Source organism: Hydra vulgaris, chromosome 03 (genome assembly GCF_038396675.1).
Source record: "Hydra vulgaris chromosome 03, alternate assembly HydraT2T_AEP".
In the NCBI taxonomy this organism is placed as follows: domain Eukaryota; kingdom Metazoa; phylum Cnidaria; class Hydrozoa; order Anthoathecata; family Hydridae; genus Hydra; species Hydra vulgaris.
The window spans coordinates 58701893-58718977 of record NC_088922.1 but is presented as its reverse complement, the minus strand read 5'-3'; the positions used below and the strand labels follow the sequence as shown (position 1 = coordinate 58718977).

At 30.1% G+C, this 17085-nt stretch overlaps 1 protein-coding gene across 1 annotated transcript; it reads left to right on the top strand.

Annotated features, from left to right (window-relative positions):
* Positions 1–3080: 3080 nt before the first annotated feature.
* On the top strand, positions 3081–14784 carry LOC101235787 (SCO-spondin). The gene is made up of 3 exons (XM_065793813.1): positions 3081–3408; positions 5574–5798; positions 10251–14784. The coding sequence occupies exons 1-3, from the start codon at positions 3357–3359 to the stop codon at positions 14450–14452; spliced, it is 4479 nt and encodes a 1492-aa protein (XP_065649885.1). The 5' UTR covers positions 3081–3356; the 3' UTR covers positions 14453–14784.
* Positions 14785–17085: the final 2301 nt, after the last annotated feature.

The following is a 17085-nucleotide window of genomic DNA, read 5'->3' as shown; positions in this document are numbered from 1 at the left end:
TGTTGTTGAAATGTAAGAAATGCTGCCTATTAATTTGATTTTACTTTAGATAATTCAGAACAAAGCAAAGTATGAATTTTACTATTTATAGTAACAATTAATAACAAAAAAATTTAAATGATTTTAAATTTTTTTATAAGTTCTTTTTTTTTTTTTAGTTGCCTTTGTCATCACTTGATTAGTTTGCTTACTGTTGAAAAATAATTTTAATTTTGTAAATTTAATGTGATGTGAAATTTACTCTATTAATCATTAGTCGACAGTAAGAGAGAAGCTGGAGCTTAATTAAGAAATGCTGGAAATTAAATCAAGGTAAAAATAATTTTGTTTACTGGTAACATAATAAAACCAGTTACTACTATTTATTGCGCGTTTTTTTACTTTTTTTAACATGCTGCTTTAGAAACTCTTTCTTTCTCTCCCTCTCTCTCTTAGATGAGAGGGAGAATTAATAAAAGTTATGTAATTACTGAGCACTTACATATTTCTTAATACCACAATTGATAATGACCATTTATAAGAAGTATTTTACGAGTTGCTTGATATTTTATGGTATTATTGTTCAAATTGTTTAACTATAATTGTCCCTCGATTGTTCAAGTAATGTAATAAATAAAATCTTTTTAGTCCAAGTATTTTATTTGATAAGATATCTTATTAAGTCGTGGTGTTATATGCCATTGTTACTACATTGTGTTGTCTTGCCTTTTTATAATCTTTTCTTTTTTAATTACTCTGGAGACACAGTAATGTGTGCTTACAAATCTTTTATACTGTGCTATTTTTTTATTCTTTATATTTTCTGTAATATTATTGTCCTAATTCTACTAACAATAAAATGCAAATAATACTTTTTTAATTAAAAATTAAAATTTTTATTTTTTTTCATTTCTTTTTTTAGGTATTTGCAGGCTTTACTTGACTTTCTTTTTCTGGTACAAGTGTTTTGACAGATTTTAAAAAGAACTTAACTGATGTTAGTGCGGTTTTTATGTTGTTTACTATAATAAGCAATGATATTGCTGATAGAGTCAAAGTTAAAATATTATTTATAGATAAATTTGTATTTAATTTTTTAGATATCAAGTTATTAATGTGTTTTTGTTATTAATGATTTAACTACTCATAACTTGTATTAGGGGTTGCTTACTGCTAGTTTTTTATAATTGTTACTGCTGTAAATTTATACTGTTATTATTATAATTGTAGTTGTTATTTTTATTACACCTGTTATTATTACAATGATTATTACTGTATTATTACACAGGTCAATAAAAAAATTTTTTTTTTTGGTGCCGAGCAAACAATTTGTTTTTTGTGTAGCATTTCTCATTTTGATTTCAAATATACAACTTATTTTTCACCATCACGTCAAGTTGTAAAGATAGTTGTAAACATTTATAACATTTGCACTTTCAATTAAAGTGCAAAAACGAATTTAAAAAATTGCGAAAAAAATCATATAGTTGGGCCGGTAATGGTACCAACTGTTAGCCAACTGTTTTATTACTGTTGGACTGTTAATGGTACCTACAGTTTATAAAACAGTTGGCTAAATGTTGGTAAGAGCGTTACGTTTTTTTCACGGTACCAACTAAATAGCCGACTGTTGGCCCAACTGTAGCTAATAGTTGGTTATTAGGATCGGGCCAACTACTTACCAACTGTTGAATGTTTACTGGGTAGCGTTTGAACCGTTTTGTCTGTTAAAACTTTTCATCCATTTTACTACTTCTCGTTGCATACTCAAACCAGTTTAATTGCTTTTTTATATATTCTCCATAAAATTATTGACATTACGATCAATATTGGCGATTTTCAAATAAGTTCCCCTCCTTAACAAAATAAGGTTCTATATAATGAATATAGTGAGACTGATTTAAAAAAACTTTTATTTAGCGACTCTTATCGTTATTTTTATCTTTTAAGAAACTTGTAAAAACATAAACGTCTAATATAAATGAATATTTCTAAAATGTTGAAAATCCAAAAAAAAGGAACAAAGTATGTTTTTAATAGCGTTTTAGTCATATGCAGTCATTTTGCTATATACAAATGATAATTATGTATAATGTTCATTTCAAAATAAGATTCCGATTTTGAACATCTTTGGCGTTCTCTTTTTAAATCTCTTTCATCTTATACACCAGCTAATTTGTGGAATGTCACCGTCGAATCCCTCCTCATAAAAAGTAAAACAAAATTCAATTAACTAATAAAAATTTATTTTTATAAATATTGCTCTCGCAACTTTAATCTCCCATATATAAAATATAAAATCAAATTTGTAATAAACAGGCGTAGATTTATATAAACACCCAGACATGAACAAACTATTATGGAAAAATAAATGCTTTTTTTGTTTTCAAAAATATCGAGTATCGAGTAGTATTTTCGTATCGAGTAATAATTTCAGTAAATTGTAAAAGTTATGAATTTTTTTTTACATTTTCTTACTCTGAGTCTGAGGTTTGCCCTGTTTCTGATTTCTGACTCATTGGGTTATCAAATAGCAATTGATCAAAGATTAGTATTTTTTTTTCTCACTAATAAATTGTTTTAACTTCAATAAGTCTTTGAACTTTTTAGGAAGAAATTGCAATCAGGTACGCTATGTACGCTTGCTTCATTTTATAATATACTTTAAACAGTTTTTGTTTTTTTTTCTTTTTAACGTTAACTAATTAATTTAAAATTTCAACTTTATTATTTTTTTCGCTAAAGTCTTAATACGTTATTCGGCTTACTCTTAACCGAAAGCGCGGTTTTATTCTATTAATTACAACAGAAAGCGCGGGTTTATGCTATTAATTTCCTACAGAAAGCGCGGTTTTATTTTATTAATTTCCAATATAAAGCACAATTTTATTTTATTTAAGCATAAACTAAGTGAAGGCGTGAATTGTTGTTTTGTAAACAAACACTTTAAAAAAAATTTTTTTAACCAGTTTTTTTTTGTATTTTTTTGTTCGCTTAAAATTTCAAATCTGATAAATATATAAATTTTTATATTTTAATAAAACTACAGCTATATAATAAGGTATTTGTATTTTATAAAAAAAGTTTAATTATTATGTTGTTAGATATAACAATGGTATGATCATGCGGAAGAGCGATTGTTTGACAACCGAAAGTATGTTTGGCTACAAAAGTGCACACCACATGGTCGATTTGCCTATTCATCCACGAATTTATGAAAAAATACAGCTTTTTAATAGCTAACTCACAGCGAGCACCATTTCAGAGAATGTTGATGAACTTATAAATAGATTTGAGACCGAATTGTCCGTCGGTCATTTTATCACTTTACTTTATTTTTAAGTAATAAAACCTTTAACTGATATAAATATCGTATAATGTTTCTTTTTAATGTGAAATATATTTTTATCTTGCAACTTTTTTGCCATGGTAAGTTTAAATTGATTTTTTTTATCTATTTTTACTTTATATTTTATCTATTTTTACTTTATATTTCATCTATTTTTACTTTATCTAAATTGCTCAAATAAATTTATATTTCAAATAAGTCAATACGAATTTTATTTCAAATAAGCGCCTCTATTTGTATTATTAGTATATTTTCATGGACTAATTCATTCATTACCAGGATGTTGAAAATAGTTATAAATAAAATAAATTATAAATAATAACTAAAAATAATACATTCACTTACATTTATCTTCATTTTTGTTAAAAAAATGAAGATAAATGTTAACGTTGTAAACTCAAATTAAAGGTAGTTTCTTATCTCAAGTGTACCTAACAGCTATGGTAAAAGGTTATTAATACACACACACACACACACACACACACACACACACACACACACACACACACACACACACACACACACACAGATATATATATATATATATATCTGTGTGTGTGTGTGTGTGTGTGTGTGTGTGTGTGAAGATAAATGTAATTAATTACTATTTGGTACAAAACTAGCTGAGGCACGAATTGACCTTTAGTTTGAGTTCAGGGCCGACGATAGGGGTTTCGGAGGGGGGAGGGGGCACAATCGTCAATTTCTAAAAAAAAAAAGATTCTTTAGAAAAAGTGTGAAGGGGAGGGGGTGGGGACAGTGCCCCCCTGCCCCCTCGGTGTTGTCGGCTCTGAAGTTAACAATGTTTATTATAAATCACAATTATCCTTTAATAAGAAGTGCTCATCTTTGAAGTATTATATTTCGTCACTGGTTTTTCAATGTATATAGTGTTACTGTTAATTTTACATAAACTTCTATAAGAATCTATAATTTCCTTAGATAATTTTACCAGATCAATGCAACTATAATTTATAAATGTAATACTAAAGTCATAAAACCGTTGTTTGGGTTAAGAGTTAATAGTGACTAAGTTTAAATTAATAGTCTAAGTAAATGTGTTCAAATCATTGAAGTAGGCTTCACATTCAAATATTGTAGCTAGATCATAACATTTTCATTCCCCCCATGTTCTCTTGCCATACGTTTCTTTTTTTGCAACTGATATTGCTTCAATGTTCACCAAATTCAAAATCACATCAGTACGGCAATGAACAGAGATTGCATTCGGTGAGTGCTTTTAATTCACTTTCATTTCCAGACAACACGGAAACTTCATCGTGTGCTTGGTTTCTACTGAGTTTAATATCAATTATTTGTTAAATTAATTTAGCAAGTGCTATTGGATTGCTGTTTTCTAAAACAATTAAATTAAGTTATTACATTGTAATTTAAATATCCTCTTTTCATACCTATGATAGTTGCCTCAAGTTCAATTATTTTGTTTAGTAAAGGTAACACCTTAAAAGAATTGGCAGTGTTAGTAGCTATACCTTAACTAATTCGACAAAGCTGATGTTTTTTGTGTCTTCTGAATAGCAAATTTTGTTTCGCTAAGCACAACGTTGCGTCTATCATTCGTTTATGAGCTTCTCTATTTCTTTCAACGTGACGGCGCTTAGAATATCAGGTGGTCATTTTTGATCCGTTATTTTGAAATTTACTCTCTGTTAACCATTACAGGTTACGGTAACAATGAATGAACATTTTAAGATAACCCTAACCCAAGGTTATGGGTATAATAAAATTAAAACTTTTTTTCAACACCAAGCTGGTATCTTAACACCTACTTCTATTACCATAAAAAATCTTTTATTGAAAAAGTTTTCAGACGTAAAATTTTTTTTACGTTCTTTCAAAAATTATGAAACAATCATATTAATTAATGTAAAAATAGTTACTATAAACATAACATTTTACATTTACTTTACAAACTAACTTTTTTTTATTGATTACTTTAACAAGCACTTTAATGGAAAATCTATCACCATTTTGAAAATATTTTTAAAACAAAAAAAAATCTATTTAATGTTTTATTGATTAAAAAATATGTAAAAAAATATAATATATATATAGGTAGAGATAATAGATTGAGATAAAAATGTTCCTGTATTTAGAAATGTAGCTCAAAATATTAAACTGAAGATTATATAAAAAATATCCCTTACAAACGTTAAACTACTTTTCACATTAGTTTCTAAAATAAAAAATATCCAAAATACTATATTAAGTTATTTATTTTTAGATAGCCTTTCAGTTTATTCAAGTGATATACAATTGGTGAGAAATCGCCGTCAATTTTTTCAGCAAGAGTTAACAGATTGCCAAACCAGAAGATTGCACAACCCAATACAATCAAAACCTGCTTGTAATGATGATGGGAGTTATCAATCCTACCAGTGTGAATTTGAATCTTTACCTCATAAAAGAGAATGTTGGTGTGTATATCCAAATGGACAAATGATAAAAGGTTGGTTATTTGTGTAAATAATGATAAAAGATGTTATGGTTGTAGGTATGGTAAAGCTAAAGCCTTGTAAAATAATCGTTCTAGTAGTAGTGTTAACGCAAAAATACTAAGTTTTGATCCGTAAAACACGTTAAAATTAGGTACGGTTATCAAAAATTTTTTCAACTAATCAAAAATATCATTTTTAAATAAAGAATAATATTTATTGTATAATAAAATTGTTCAAAAGTAGAAGTAAATTTAGAAATTATTTTTATTTTGGATCTGTTTAAAAGCCAGCATTAAGAGGTTTGAGGAGTTATATGGGAATTGAAGCCCCGTGTATCAAATAAACTTAAAAGTTTTAAATAAAGGCTCCTAAATCAATGAGTACAGAATTTTTCTGTTTTTTATTGGTTAAAGTAAAAACTCTGCAAGTTTCTATATGTAAATTTTACATATATTTTAAATTTTATAATTGTGAGAATATCAAAAACATTATGAAATGTTTATTTACATGATACTAATTTATATATAATATTAAATAGTTTTTAAAAATGTATCAATGCTAAACTTTTTCTATAAAATAGTCCTTTAGGTAGAAACAAATTAACTTACTTAATTTAAGTAAAGAATTTGAGTTTATTGAGAATCAATCAATCGTGCGAGATCTTAAAAAAAATTTACAAGGAATTTTTTAAATGTTTAAAAAATATTCTTTAAACTATCCTGCTGTACATTTTGCAAAAATCATTTAACAAGAGCATAAAGTAGAAATATTAAATATTTTTAGATTCCATATAGTGAAGTTTAAAATACTTATACAAAAAAAGTATACTTTAATTTATATTTCCGTTTACTTCATTATATATTTATATTATTCTTCGTAATGTTAATATTGCTTTATTAAATTTATAAATAAAATATTTTAACATATACATATTACTTTTAAAAAAAAGTGCCACATCTATTTATTTTTTTAAATCTAATTACGCTAAATTATTAAAACTATATTTAATATCTTTGTGAACTTACTGACATAATATTTATAATATAATTATTAGATATCTATAACTCTCCTACCTCCATGATTGTCTCCATTGATAGTGTCGGAATTAAAAAGCTTAGAGAGGGTTTTAGTTTGGTTTGGACACTACTACTATGCAGTTTTAAACACGTCTTGTAAGCTACAATTTTGGAGTGTTATTAGACATTTTTAAAAGTTTTTCCGCAGTTAATAAAAACATATACTAGTAATATATATATACAAATATATAATAAATTAATACTCACAGAATGTACTATTACCGGTAGCAAAACCTTCCAAAATCTAACGCTACAAAATAATTAATTACTACACCTCCAATCAAATCTTTTTTTCCAAATACCAATCTTCAAACAATAAACATCTCTCGACAGCTCTTTCCCTCACTATTTAAATCTGAGTTATTGACTTTAGTTCTCTTCCAAACCATTGCTTACACCCTCATACAGCTTCATCCCTTTATCTGCAAATTTCTGAACGAAAAATTCTGAAAAAAACAATGAAAAATGCCTTTATATGCAAATACTTCAGGAGATTTTCTCCATTTTTTTGAATTATTTAAATTTTATAATTCTTTTCATTTAACAAGCTCCTCCTTGAAGGTTTCATACTTCAATTTCGTCACCTTCATAAGATAAAGTTAGCTTACGCTTGTTGGCTTATAGTTTATTCTAATTAAAAATGTTTGTTAAATTTGAAGGTACAAAGCATCTTAAATAACAACTTTTCGTTTTAAAACATTTACAAACAAACTTAGTTTAGAAACATTTGAAGATCTTTCAAATTTCTTCACACTTATATTTGATACCCTACGGTAGACACTACACACAAAAAAAAACATTCGTATTTTAGTATACTAGAGTAAAATAATATATAAAAAATATATATTTAATAATAAAAAAGAAAGAAAAAAAAAATTGAAGACAATAATATTTAAATATGCTACAGAAAACACTTTGCTAGACAAACTTTTTTACTCCGTCTGCCCTCGTAAAAGACCAATCCCAAGAAAAAAAGTTCTATAGAATTTCTATAAACTTTTGAAACATATGGCCTATATAAATTATATAGAAATGCTATAAAATTTCTATAGAATGTCTATTAATTTCTATAGAAATTGCTATAAAACTTTTCTTTCTTTAAAATAAAAAGTAGAAAAAAAAGTTCTATTGGAATTTCTATAGAAATTAAAAGAGATTCTATAGAAATTCTATAGAATTCTCTAGAATTTCTATCGACCATATGTTCCAAAAGTTTATAGAAATTCTATAGAACTTTTTTTCATGGGATCATGTCTTATCATCGAGAACCGCGCGTAAATTACAAACCTTTGGAAGTTGTTACATTCATAAAACTAGTAAATCAAAAAAAAATTCTTTTTTCAAATCCATGCTTTATGCAAGCAGAATTCTATTGGGCCTAGAAATTCTTTTTTTGTTATCTTTTGTAGAAGGAAAAATTACTGTTTTTTTTTTTTTTTAAATTTAAAAATTACTGTTTTTACTAAATTTTTGTTTTTTAACTTAATAACTTAAGACTAAAAAAACAATAGGTTTTGAATCGCTGCGCTTTAATGTCTTCGAAACCGCAAGTAATTTGCAAATCAATGATTTTTGTGACGTAATACGCAATTCATATCAAATAAATAAAATGTATGGGAAAATACAAATTAAATTTTTGTTAACTTAATTAACTTTTTTTGGTCAAATTTTTCCATTTCCTTGTATTGTCATCGAAAATGATTAAGTGTGCAAAATTTGAGCAAAATTGGTTGAGAAAAAAGCTTTCAAAAATTGATTTCAAATTTGTGGCACACAAACATATATAGAAAGTAACCTTATATAAAGCATGGAAAAACACAGCAAGTTATTAAGCGTTTAAAAATATAAAAAAATATCATCCTGACACAAAATGATTTCTTTAAGCTTTTTCTTAAATAAGAGATAGTTTTATTCAAGAGAAAAATGTTTTAAAACTGTTTTGTTCCGAAGAGAAGCTCCACGAAATGAAATATTTAGTTTTCCAAAATTAGTTTTAAAAAATGGTTGCCGAAATAAACTACCGTTTCTTAAATTGTATTTATTTTTATTTTTGAATGTTTATAATTTGTGGAAAGAAATGGAGGAGTTAATTTTACATTTGAACATAAAACAAAGTATATTAAAAACATTGAGCTGATATATATTAGGAATTTTCATTTCAAATAAAAGAGGCTTGGCATGAGTAAATCTGTTTTTAAAATTGATAAGATGAGCATCATGCTTCTGTTGACAATAAAAAGGCTCCAGTCTGGATTAATTGGCATTACACTAAGCACTATTTGCGTAGTTTAAATGAAAGTAAATTAATGAGAAATATAACTGAGTTTTACTACGGTTGTTTAAAGCACTTTTAACTAAATACAATATTCCAATATTTTTGGCAACATAAAAGCTCAACGTGGTATGTCCAACTAAGATTTTCATCGACATAGATACCCAAAATATTTGTACTAGTTACTTTTTTTATTTGAATTTTATCAGAAAAGTAAAGGTAAACCAAGAGGTAGTTATTTTGTTTTAGAAGTTGGATAAAAGAGTAACCATTTTGTTTTTTCAACATTTAGTAAAAGCTTATTCATTTTAAACAAATCAGAAGCTTTAATTTAATATTCATATTTTGAAATAATGTTAATATATTATATTTAGAAAAAAAAAGGTTAGTGTCATCAGCAAACATGACAAAAATTAATTTTTAAATTAAGCTTTATGAAGATCATTCATAATGTTTTATTTACATGGGTTCATTAGTTACATGGCTAAAGCCATTGGATGCAGCCAAACTGTGATTAGAAACTACGTTAATAATCCTCATTTTTATGAAATAAAAAAAAAAGTTCCGGACGTTTATTACCATCAGACAATATTATGAGGCCAAGGTTTTTGAGATAAGCCTCAAATTCTTCATTAATAGTATGTCAAATTGGAGCATATGTGAATGCTAATTTACGTACAATTCAGCTTGTAATTCGTATTACTTTTCACCTATGGCACAAAAATCAGCAATAATCATCGTAATTATAAAAATAATCATAATAATAACAACAACAACAGTAATAATAATAATAATAATAATCACAGTTAACGTTATACGGTTACTAAATGGTTTAGAACAAATTTTGAATTTGAGCTTTAGATTTGATGACATAAATTTTTTTTGTCACTATAGCCTTGCTTTAAGCTACATTAAGAAACATGTACTTTTATATTATAGCGAAAACACGTAGTAAAGGTACTTCAAATTAATGATAAATTAAGGATAGAATAAAAAGTCAAACTTTTTTTTCTGTTATATAGAAGTAGTTTTATTTGCACACATTTTTTAGTTTAATTTTCAGAAAAAAAAAGTTACGATAAATAATTAATGTTTTTTAAATTATTTTTGTTTAGGAACAATAAAAATATTTGATGGAAGTTATCCAGAAAAGTTCCAAAAAGAGTGCAAATATAAGTTAGATGATTTGATAAAGCAAAATAAACCATTTCCACCAGATCCTAGCCCTTTAACACTTGAACCAGATCCAAGGTTAGGAGTTAAATTAGAATCACAACGGCTATCAATAGTTGATCCATTTATATACAATATGCTTGCGGCAAGTTGGGATCCAATAATGGGACAACCACCGTGTCCGTTTTCTTGTCCTTTTCCGTGCCAATACCCATGCATAGATAAAATGCAACAACTTAAAGTAACTCAATTTTGTCCGCAAAATTGCGCACCTAATTGCCCCAGTGATTGTATACCGCAAATGTATCAAAACGCATGTCCACAAAATTGTTTACCAAGTAACTGCCCACCTGGATGTCAACAAACATTATCAGGATCCCAAAATGCACCACGCCCAATTTGTCCGCAACCTTGTTTGCAAAACTCTTGTCCAATAGCATGTCAGTTACAGATGATGCTACCGACCACACAACTTGTATGTCCTCAACCTTGTAACGGACAAAGTTGTCCTGTAGGTTGTCCTATTACATCAGCGTCGTTTCCTTTATCATGCCCACGCCCATGTCCAGTTCAAAGTTGTCCAATTGGATGTCCTACAACAAATAGTATTAGTGTTAGTTTAGTAGAACCCAAAATATTTCCTTTAACTCAATCACTGAATCCCACAAATAACTGTCCTAACCCATGTTTCAACCCGTGCCCATCAGGATGTACTCCTTATATCGGTCCACCCACAAAATCTAATAATTGCCCAAATCCATGTTTTCAACAATCATGCCCAAGTGGATGCACAATTACTCAACAACTTTTATGTCCTCAACCCTGTCAAGTTCCGAACTGTCCTCAGGGCTGTCCAACTACAATAGCCCAAAATCCATCAATATGTCCTCAACCCTGTCAAGGACAGCAATGCCCGCAAGGTTGTCCAATTACCATGAATGTTGGATTAATACAAAAAATGTGTCCACAACCATGTCAACAATCAAATTGCCCAAACGGATGCCCAATAACAACTTCTATTTTTCCAACAATGTGTCCATATCCGTGTCCTCAACAAGGATGTCCATTAGGATGTGGCTTACAAATTCAAAGCCCTCAATTGCCAGTTAATCAATGTCCACAACCATGTACTCCACCAAGCTGCCCGTTAGGATGCCTCGTCTCACCAGGTCCTGTATTAAAACTGTTTAACTCCCAAAATGGCTGCCCAAAACCATGTCTACCGAACTCTTGTCCATCTTTTTGCTTAAACACTCCTAGTTCACAATACTGTCCTCAGCCGTGTACACCACCCACATGTCCAGCATTTTGTCCGCAAACATTAGCAAATACACCAGCCATGTGTCCGAATCCTTGTCGTGGAGTAAGTTGCCCAACAGGATGCCAGCAAACTCAGATTCAACAACAATCTACACAAGTCTTGTGTCCTCAGCCATGTAACCCACCTTTATGCCCTAGCAATTGTCCTGTGACTAGCAACACTTTGCCGTCAATGTGCCCGCAACCGTGTAACCCACCAAGTTGTCCTCAAGGCTGTCAACAATCACCAAGAAGAATGTACTTTTCAGCTCAATCAATGCTTGGAGATCTACTGCAACAGTTTGGATGTCCACAGCCATGTCTTGCCCCTTTTTGTCCTGCCGGATGTTCAATATCTGAAGGAACTATTAATATTGTCCAATCAACACCTCAAATACAATCTTGTCCTCAACCTTGTGTAGCACCATCATGTCCTTCATTTTGTCCGCAAACATTATCAAACACACCAGCTATGTGTCCAAATCCATGTCAAGGAGTAACCTGCCCTATTGGATGCCAACAATCGGTTATTAAACAGCAACAGCCTCAGCAAACGGTAATGTGCCCACAACCTTGTAATCCACCACTTTGTCCAAGCAACTGTCCAACTACTGATAATATTTTTCCACAGTTTTGCCCGCAACCTTGTCAGCAACCAAGTTGTCCTCTAGGTTGTCTACAAACTCCAAGAAGAATGTACTTTTCTCCTCAAGTTATGCTTGGGGACATTATCCAACAATCTGCATGTCCAGTACCATGTGTTTCACCAACATGTCCAGCTGGGTGTTTGATATCTGATGGAGCCATTCAATTAGTATCACAACCCCAGCTTCAGTATTGTCCTCAACCTTGCGCACCACCATCCTGCCCATTGTATTGCCCACAAACAACAGCAACTACACCAGCAACATGTCCAAACCCTTGTCAAGGAGCCACTTGCCCTTTTGGATGTCAACAATCACAAAATTTTCAACAAATAATGTGCCCTCAGCCATGTGTGCAACCTCAATGTCCAAGTAATTGCCCAGTTACTAGTAATAATTTTCCTTCTATGTGCCCACAACCTTGTCAACCACCAAGCTGTCCTCAAGGTTGTCAGCAAACTCCAAGAAGAATGTACTTTTCTCCTCAGGTAATGCTTGGAGATTTAATACAGCAATCTGCTTGTCCACTTCCATGTCTTCCACCATCTTGCCCCCTTGGATGCTCTATTTCTGAAGGAGTCCTTAATATATTACAAGAACAACAGCAACAACAGTTTTGTCCTCAGCCTTGTTTGCCACCTGTGTGCCCATCATATTGCCCACCATCTTTATACAATGCACTATCAACATGTCCAAACCCATGTCTGGGAGCCAGTTGTCCGCAAGGATGTCAACAATCCACAAATCCTCAACAACTGCAGCAGCAGCAACTGTGTCCTCAATCTTGCCAACCACCAAATTGTCCTCCGGGTTGTCAACAACCCCCAAGAAGACTGTATTTCTCTCCTCAAGTATTGCTCGGGGATATTTTACAACAATCAGGATGTCCACAACCATGTCTTCCTCCGTCTTGTCCAATAGGATGTTCTATTGCCGAAGGAATTGTTAACATAATACAACAACAGCAACAACAATATTGTCCACAACCTTGTATGGCTCCAACATGCCCATCAGGGTGTCCACAAACAACCGCAAGTGCTCCAGCTATGTGTCCTAATCCATGTCAAGGAGCAAGTTGTCCAGTAGGGTGCCAACTCACTACAAATCAACAACAACAACCACAAATGTGCCCTCAGCCATGTTTGCAACCAACATGTCCATCATATTGTCCGCAAACGCTATCCAGTACACCTGCTATGTGTCCAAATCCATGTCAAGGAGCAAGTTGTCCTGTTGGATGTCAACTAACTATGAATCAACAACAACAACAACAACAACAACAACAACCACAAATGTGCCCTCAACCATGTGTATCACCTTCATGTCCGTCATTTTGTCCACAAACATTAGCCAGTACACCAATAATGTGTCCGTATCCGTGTCAAGGAGCAAGTTGTCCTATAGGATGTCAACTATCAATGCAGAACCAATTTTGTCCACAACCTTGTGCTGCACCATCCTGTCCATTACATTGCCCACAAACAATATCAAGTATGCCATCGGTTTGCCCGTTTCCATGTTTAGGTGCAGCTTGCCCTGTAGGCTGTCAATTATCTACAGTTCAGCAGCCACAAATGTGCCCTCAACCATGTCAGTCGCCATTTTGTCCAAATCACTGTCCTCAAACAATGAATACATATCCTTCTCTTTGTCCCTATCCGTGCCAAGGCTCATCTTGTCCTAGTGGATGCAATTCACAATGGGATATTCCTTCTATAATACGTCAAGCAATGCAAACAATACAACCAAAAATTACTGATTTTATAAACAGAATGTGTCCACAAGTTTGCCCAGCTTCCAATTGCCCACCAGGTTGTCCTCAAACGCAGACATTACTACCTCAGAACATGTGTCCTCAACCTTGTGTTCCACCATCTTGTCCAATAAATTGTCCAATAACAAACAATATATCACCTAGTATGTGTCCTTTACCATGTCAAGGATCCTCTTGCCCACAAGGCTGTCAACAGCAACAAACGTTACCACTCCAAAATTGCCCTATTGAGTGTCCTTCTAAAGATGTATGTCCTAATGGTTGTCCAACTCGTAATATCTGTACATGTAAAATAAATAAAAAGTACAAAGATTGTGACTGTCAAAATAAGTTATCTAAAAAAGATACAGAGATAAGTAACAATGAAGATGAAAATGCTAATTCAAAAAACGATTTTGAGGATTCAAATGATGATGAAAATGACTAAGTTCGTTGGGAGGTAACTTTGTTCTTTCTATCATTCCAATTGTACAAAAACATAATTTATAGGCATATATAGATATCATGGTTGCACTATTTTTTTTTTGCACCGAGTTCGTACTGATGCTGCACTGTGTTTGTATTGTCTTTACATGAAAGCTTGTATAGTATTTATTAAATGTCGTTATTTGCATATATTGTTTGTCTTTTTAAAAAAAATGTTTGTCTTTTTAAAAAAATTGTATGTATAAGATTAAATAATTTAAACGAAATAATTTTTTTTACTGTTCAATTTTTGTCAATTTTATATTTTAATTGAACAAAGTTAAACTACATCTACTGAAGTTTTTTTTCTAAAACAAATTTTTGAAAAACTATACTTTCTATAACGTGTTATATAAAGTGATTTGCCAGGGTCAAACGTATACAATTTTTTGGTTCAGTACTGTTAACATTTCCAACACTTTCTTTAAAAGTTTTTAATTTTAAACAATTTAAAATTAGGATTTTTAAATATAAATTTTAAATACATATATAAATATATATACAGTGAGAAAATAATTGTACAAGAAAAGCATTATAGATTAAACTTAAGAAAAAGTATTAGCTTATTAAATTATTTGACATAATTGTTTTTATTTTATAATATTACTATAATTTAATATTTAGAGGGTCCTCCTTTGTCTTACTTATCTAGGAAACGTTTTGGCATTAATTCTACTAGATAATTGATTTGATTATTGTCAATGTTAGACCATAGTTTACCAACAGCTTTATTCAAACCTTATTTTTTTGTAAAACTTTTTGTCTGATAAAGTCCATAAGTGCTCTATTACATTCTATTAAGGGTTCTGTAAAGGCTATTAAATCTTTCTGCCATTTTTGTTAAAAAAAGCTGCAGTTTTTTAAGCAGTGTGCTTTAGATCATTGCTTTATTAAAACACGAAATTGTTCTCCAGAAGACTTTAAATTTTGGTTCAATATATTGTTATACGAATTAGCATTCATAATTTCATCAATTATTTCAAATTTACCAACGCGATCCCATGCCATACAACCTCACAACACCTCCACCACAATGTTTAACTATTCCTCTCTTGCAACTCTTTGTGCACCGTAAGATTTGGTCCAATGAGCCCATCGAACCAAATCTGATCTGAGTCTCATGAATCTTTCAAAATGATACTGGCATTAAATGAAAACTTTTTCAAAATTTATTAATCTCTTTGCATAATTATATATATATATATATATATGTATATATATATATATATATATATATATATATATATATATATATATATATATATATATATATATATATATATATATATATATATATATATATATATATAGATATAGATATAGCGTTTTATGTGTTTTTTAAAGCAAAATTTTTTAGTGAAGTAAAAATTCCTTTTTACTTCACTAACAAGTGTGTCGTTTTTATGAAAAAAAAGGTTTTCTCCAATTGTCAATATTGCAACACACCTTACTCGTCAGTATGCCATCATAGGAAGAAGTCATAATTTTCATTTAAACAAGCTATGTCTGCCTTGTAAGATAAAATTAAAATAAGTGTTCCACTAAATGCACAAAACTTGGAAATAAAATGCATGAAAATTTCATTTCTGCACAGTTATTAAAAAAAATCACAATCTTAAATATTTAAAGGGATTAAAAATACAACAGCACATCCCAAAATCGATTTTTGTTGATTATAAAAGCCATATTTGTGCATAAGGAACGTATTTATACTAAAACTAATATAAAGTCAGTATAGACTGTTGGTCTAATCACTTTTTCGCCATAACCAATATTTATGAAAATATGACCGGTATGCCATTATAGGCGCTATGCCATCATAGGCGCCTTTCCTCTAACATTTAAAAAATCAAAGATCGTGAAATGTACACAAAATAAAAAACAAATTTATGATTTAGACATTTAAAACAAATAAACAATAAGATGCTCTAAAAGAAAATTGTAAAATTGTTTTAACAAAAAAATAATTGTAAATATAAGAATTAATGACTATTATCATTCAACCATAGCCAATTATTTAGGGCTCAAATAGCAACTCTAAACGCCTCTCTTCAAAAGCTGAAAACATGCTGATAACCCTTGCCTATATCTGAAACAATTTCAGTATAATTTGCATTAAGACGAGGCTTTTTCAAAAGTATCAATATTGAATAATTCTAAAGCATTATTACCTATCTGCAAGAAGATCTGATGAAAAATTGTAAAAAAGAAAAGCCTAGACTTTTCAGCTTTTGAACCCAACGTGTACAACCAATAACGATCAGCTTTGCTTGACCAACAGAAAGTTAGTTATTTAAACATGCCCTTAACTTAAATTAAATTTCCTAGAATAACACTCTATAAATTGCTTTTCTTAGTTTTAGAATGTATGTTGTATTTTTAGGGGCTGATATTAAATGATCTTATAAGGTAGCGTCATTTCCATAAATTCCGAAATTAAGTAATTTAACAATGTTTCCAACAACTTTACTTTTTGAGGACTCTACAATGTTATAGAAAAGTCTCCTATATTGTATTAAAGTTGATTCGACTGACAATAGAGTCAACTTACAAGATCCTCTTTAATTGAAGCTTAAATTTAAAGAATAAAACTTT

Excerpts from the sequence above, each read along its gene's own strand:
- LOC101235787 (XM_065793813.1), top strand. The coding sequence starts at position 3,357 with ATGTTTCTTTTTAATGTGAAATATATTTTTATCTTGCAACTTTTTTGC. Across the intron at positions 3,409-5,573 it reads CTTGCAACTTTTTTGCCATG|ATAGCCTTTCAGTTTATTCA; the intron begins GTAAGTTTAAAT and ends ATTTATTTTTAG. Across the intron at positions 5,799-10,250 it reads AAATGGACAAATGATAAAAG|GAACAATAAAAATATTTGAT; the intron begins GTTGGTTATTTG and ends ATTTTTGTTTAG.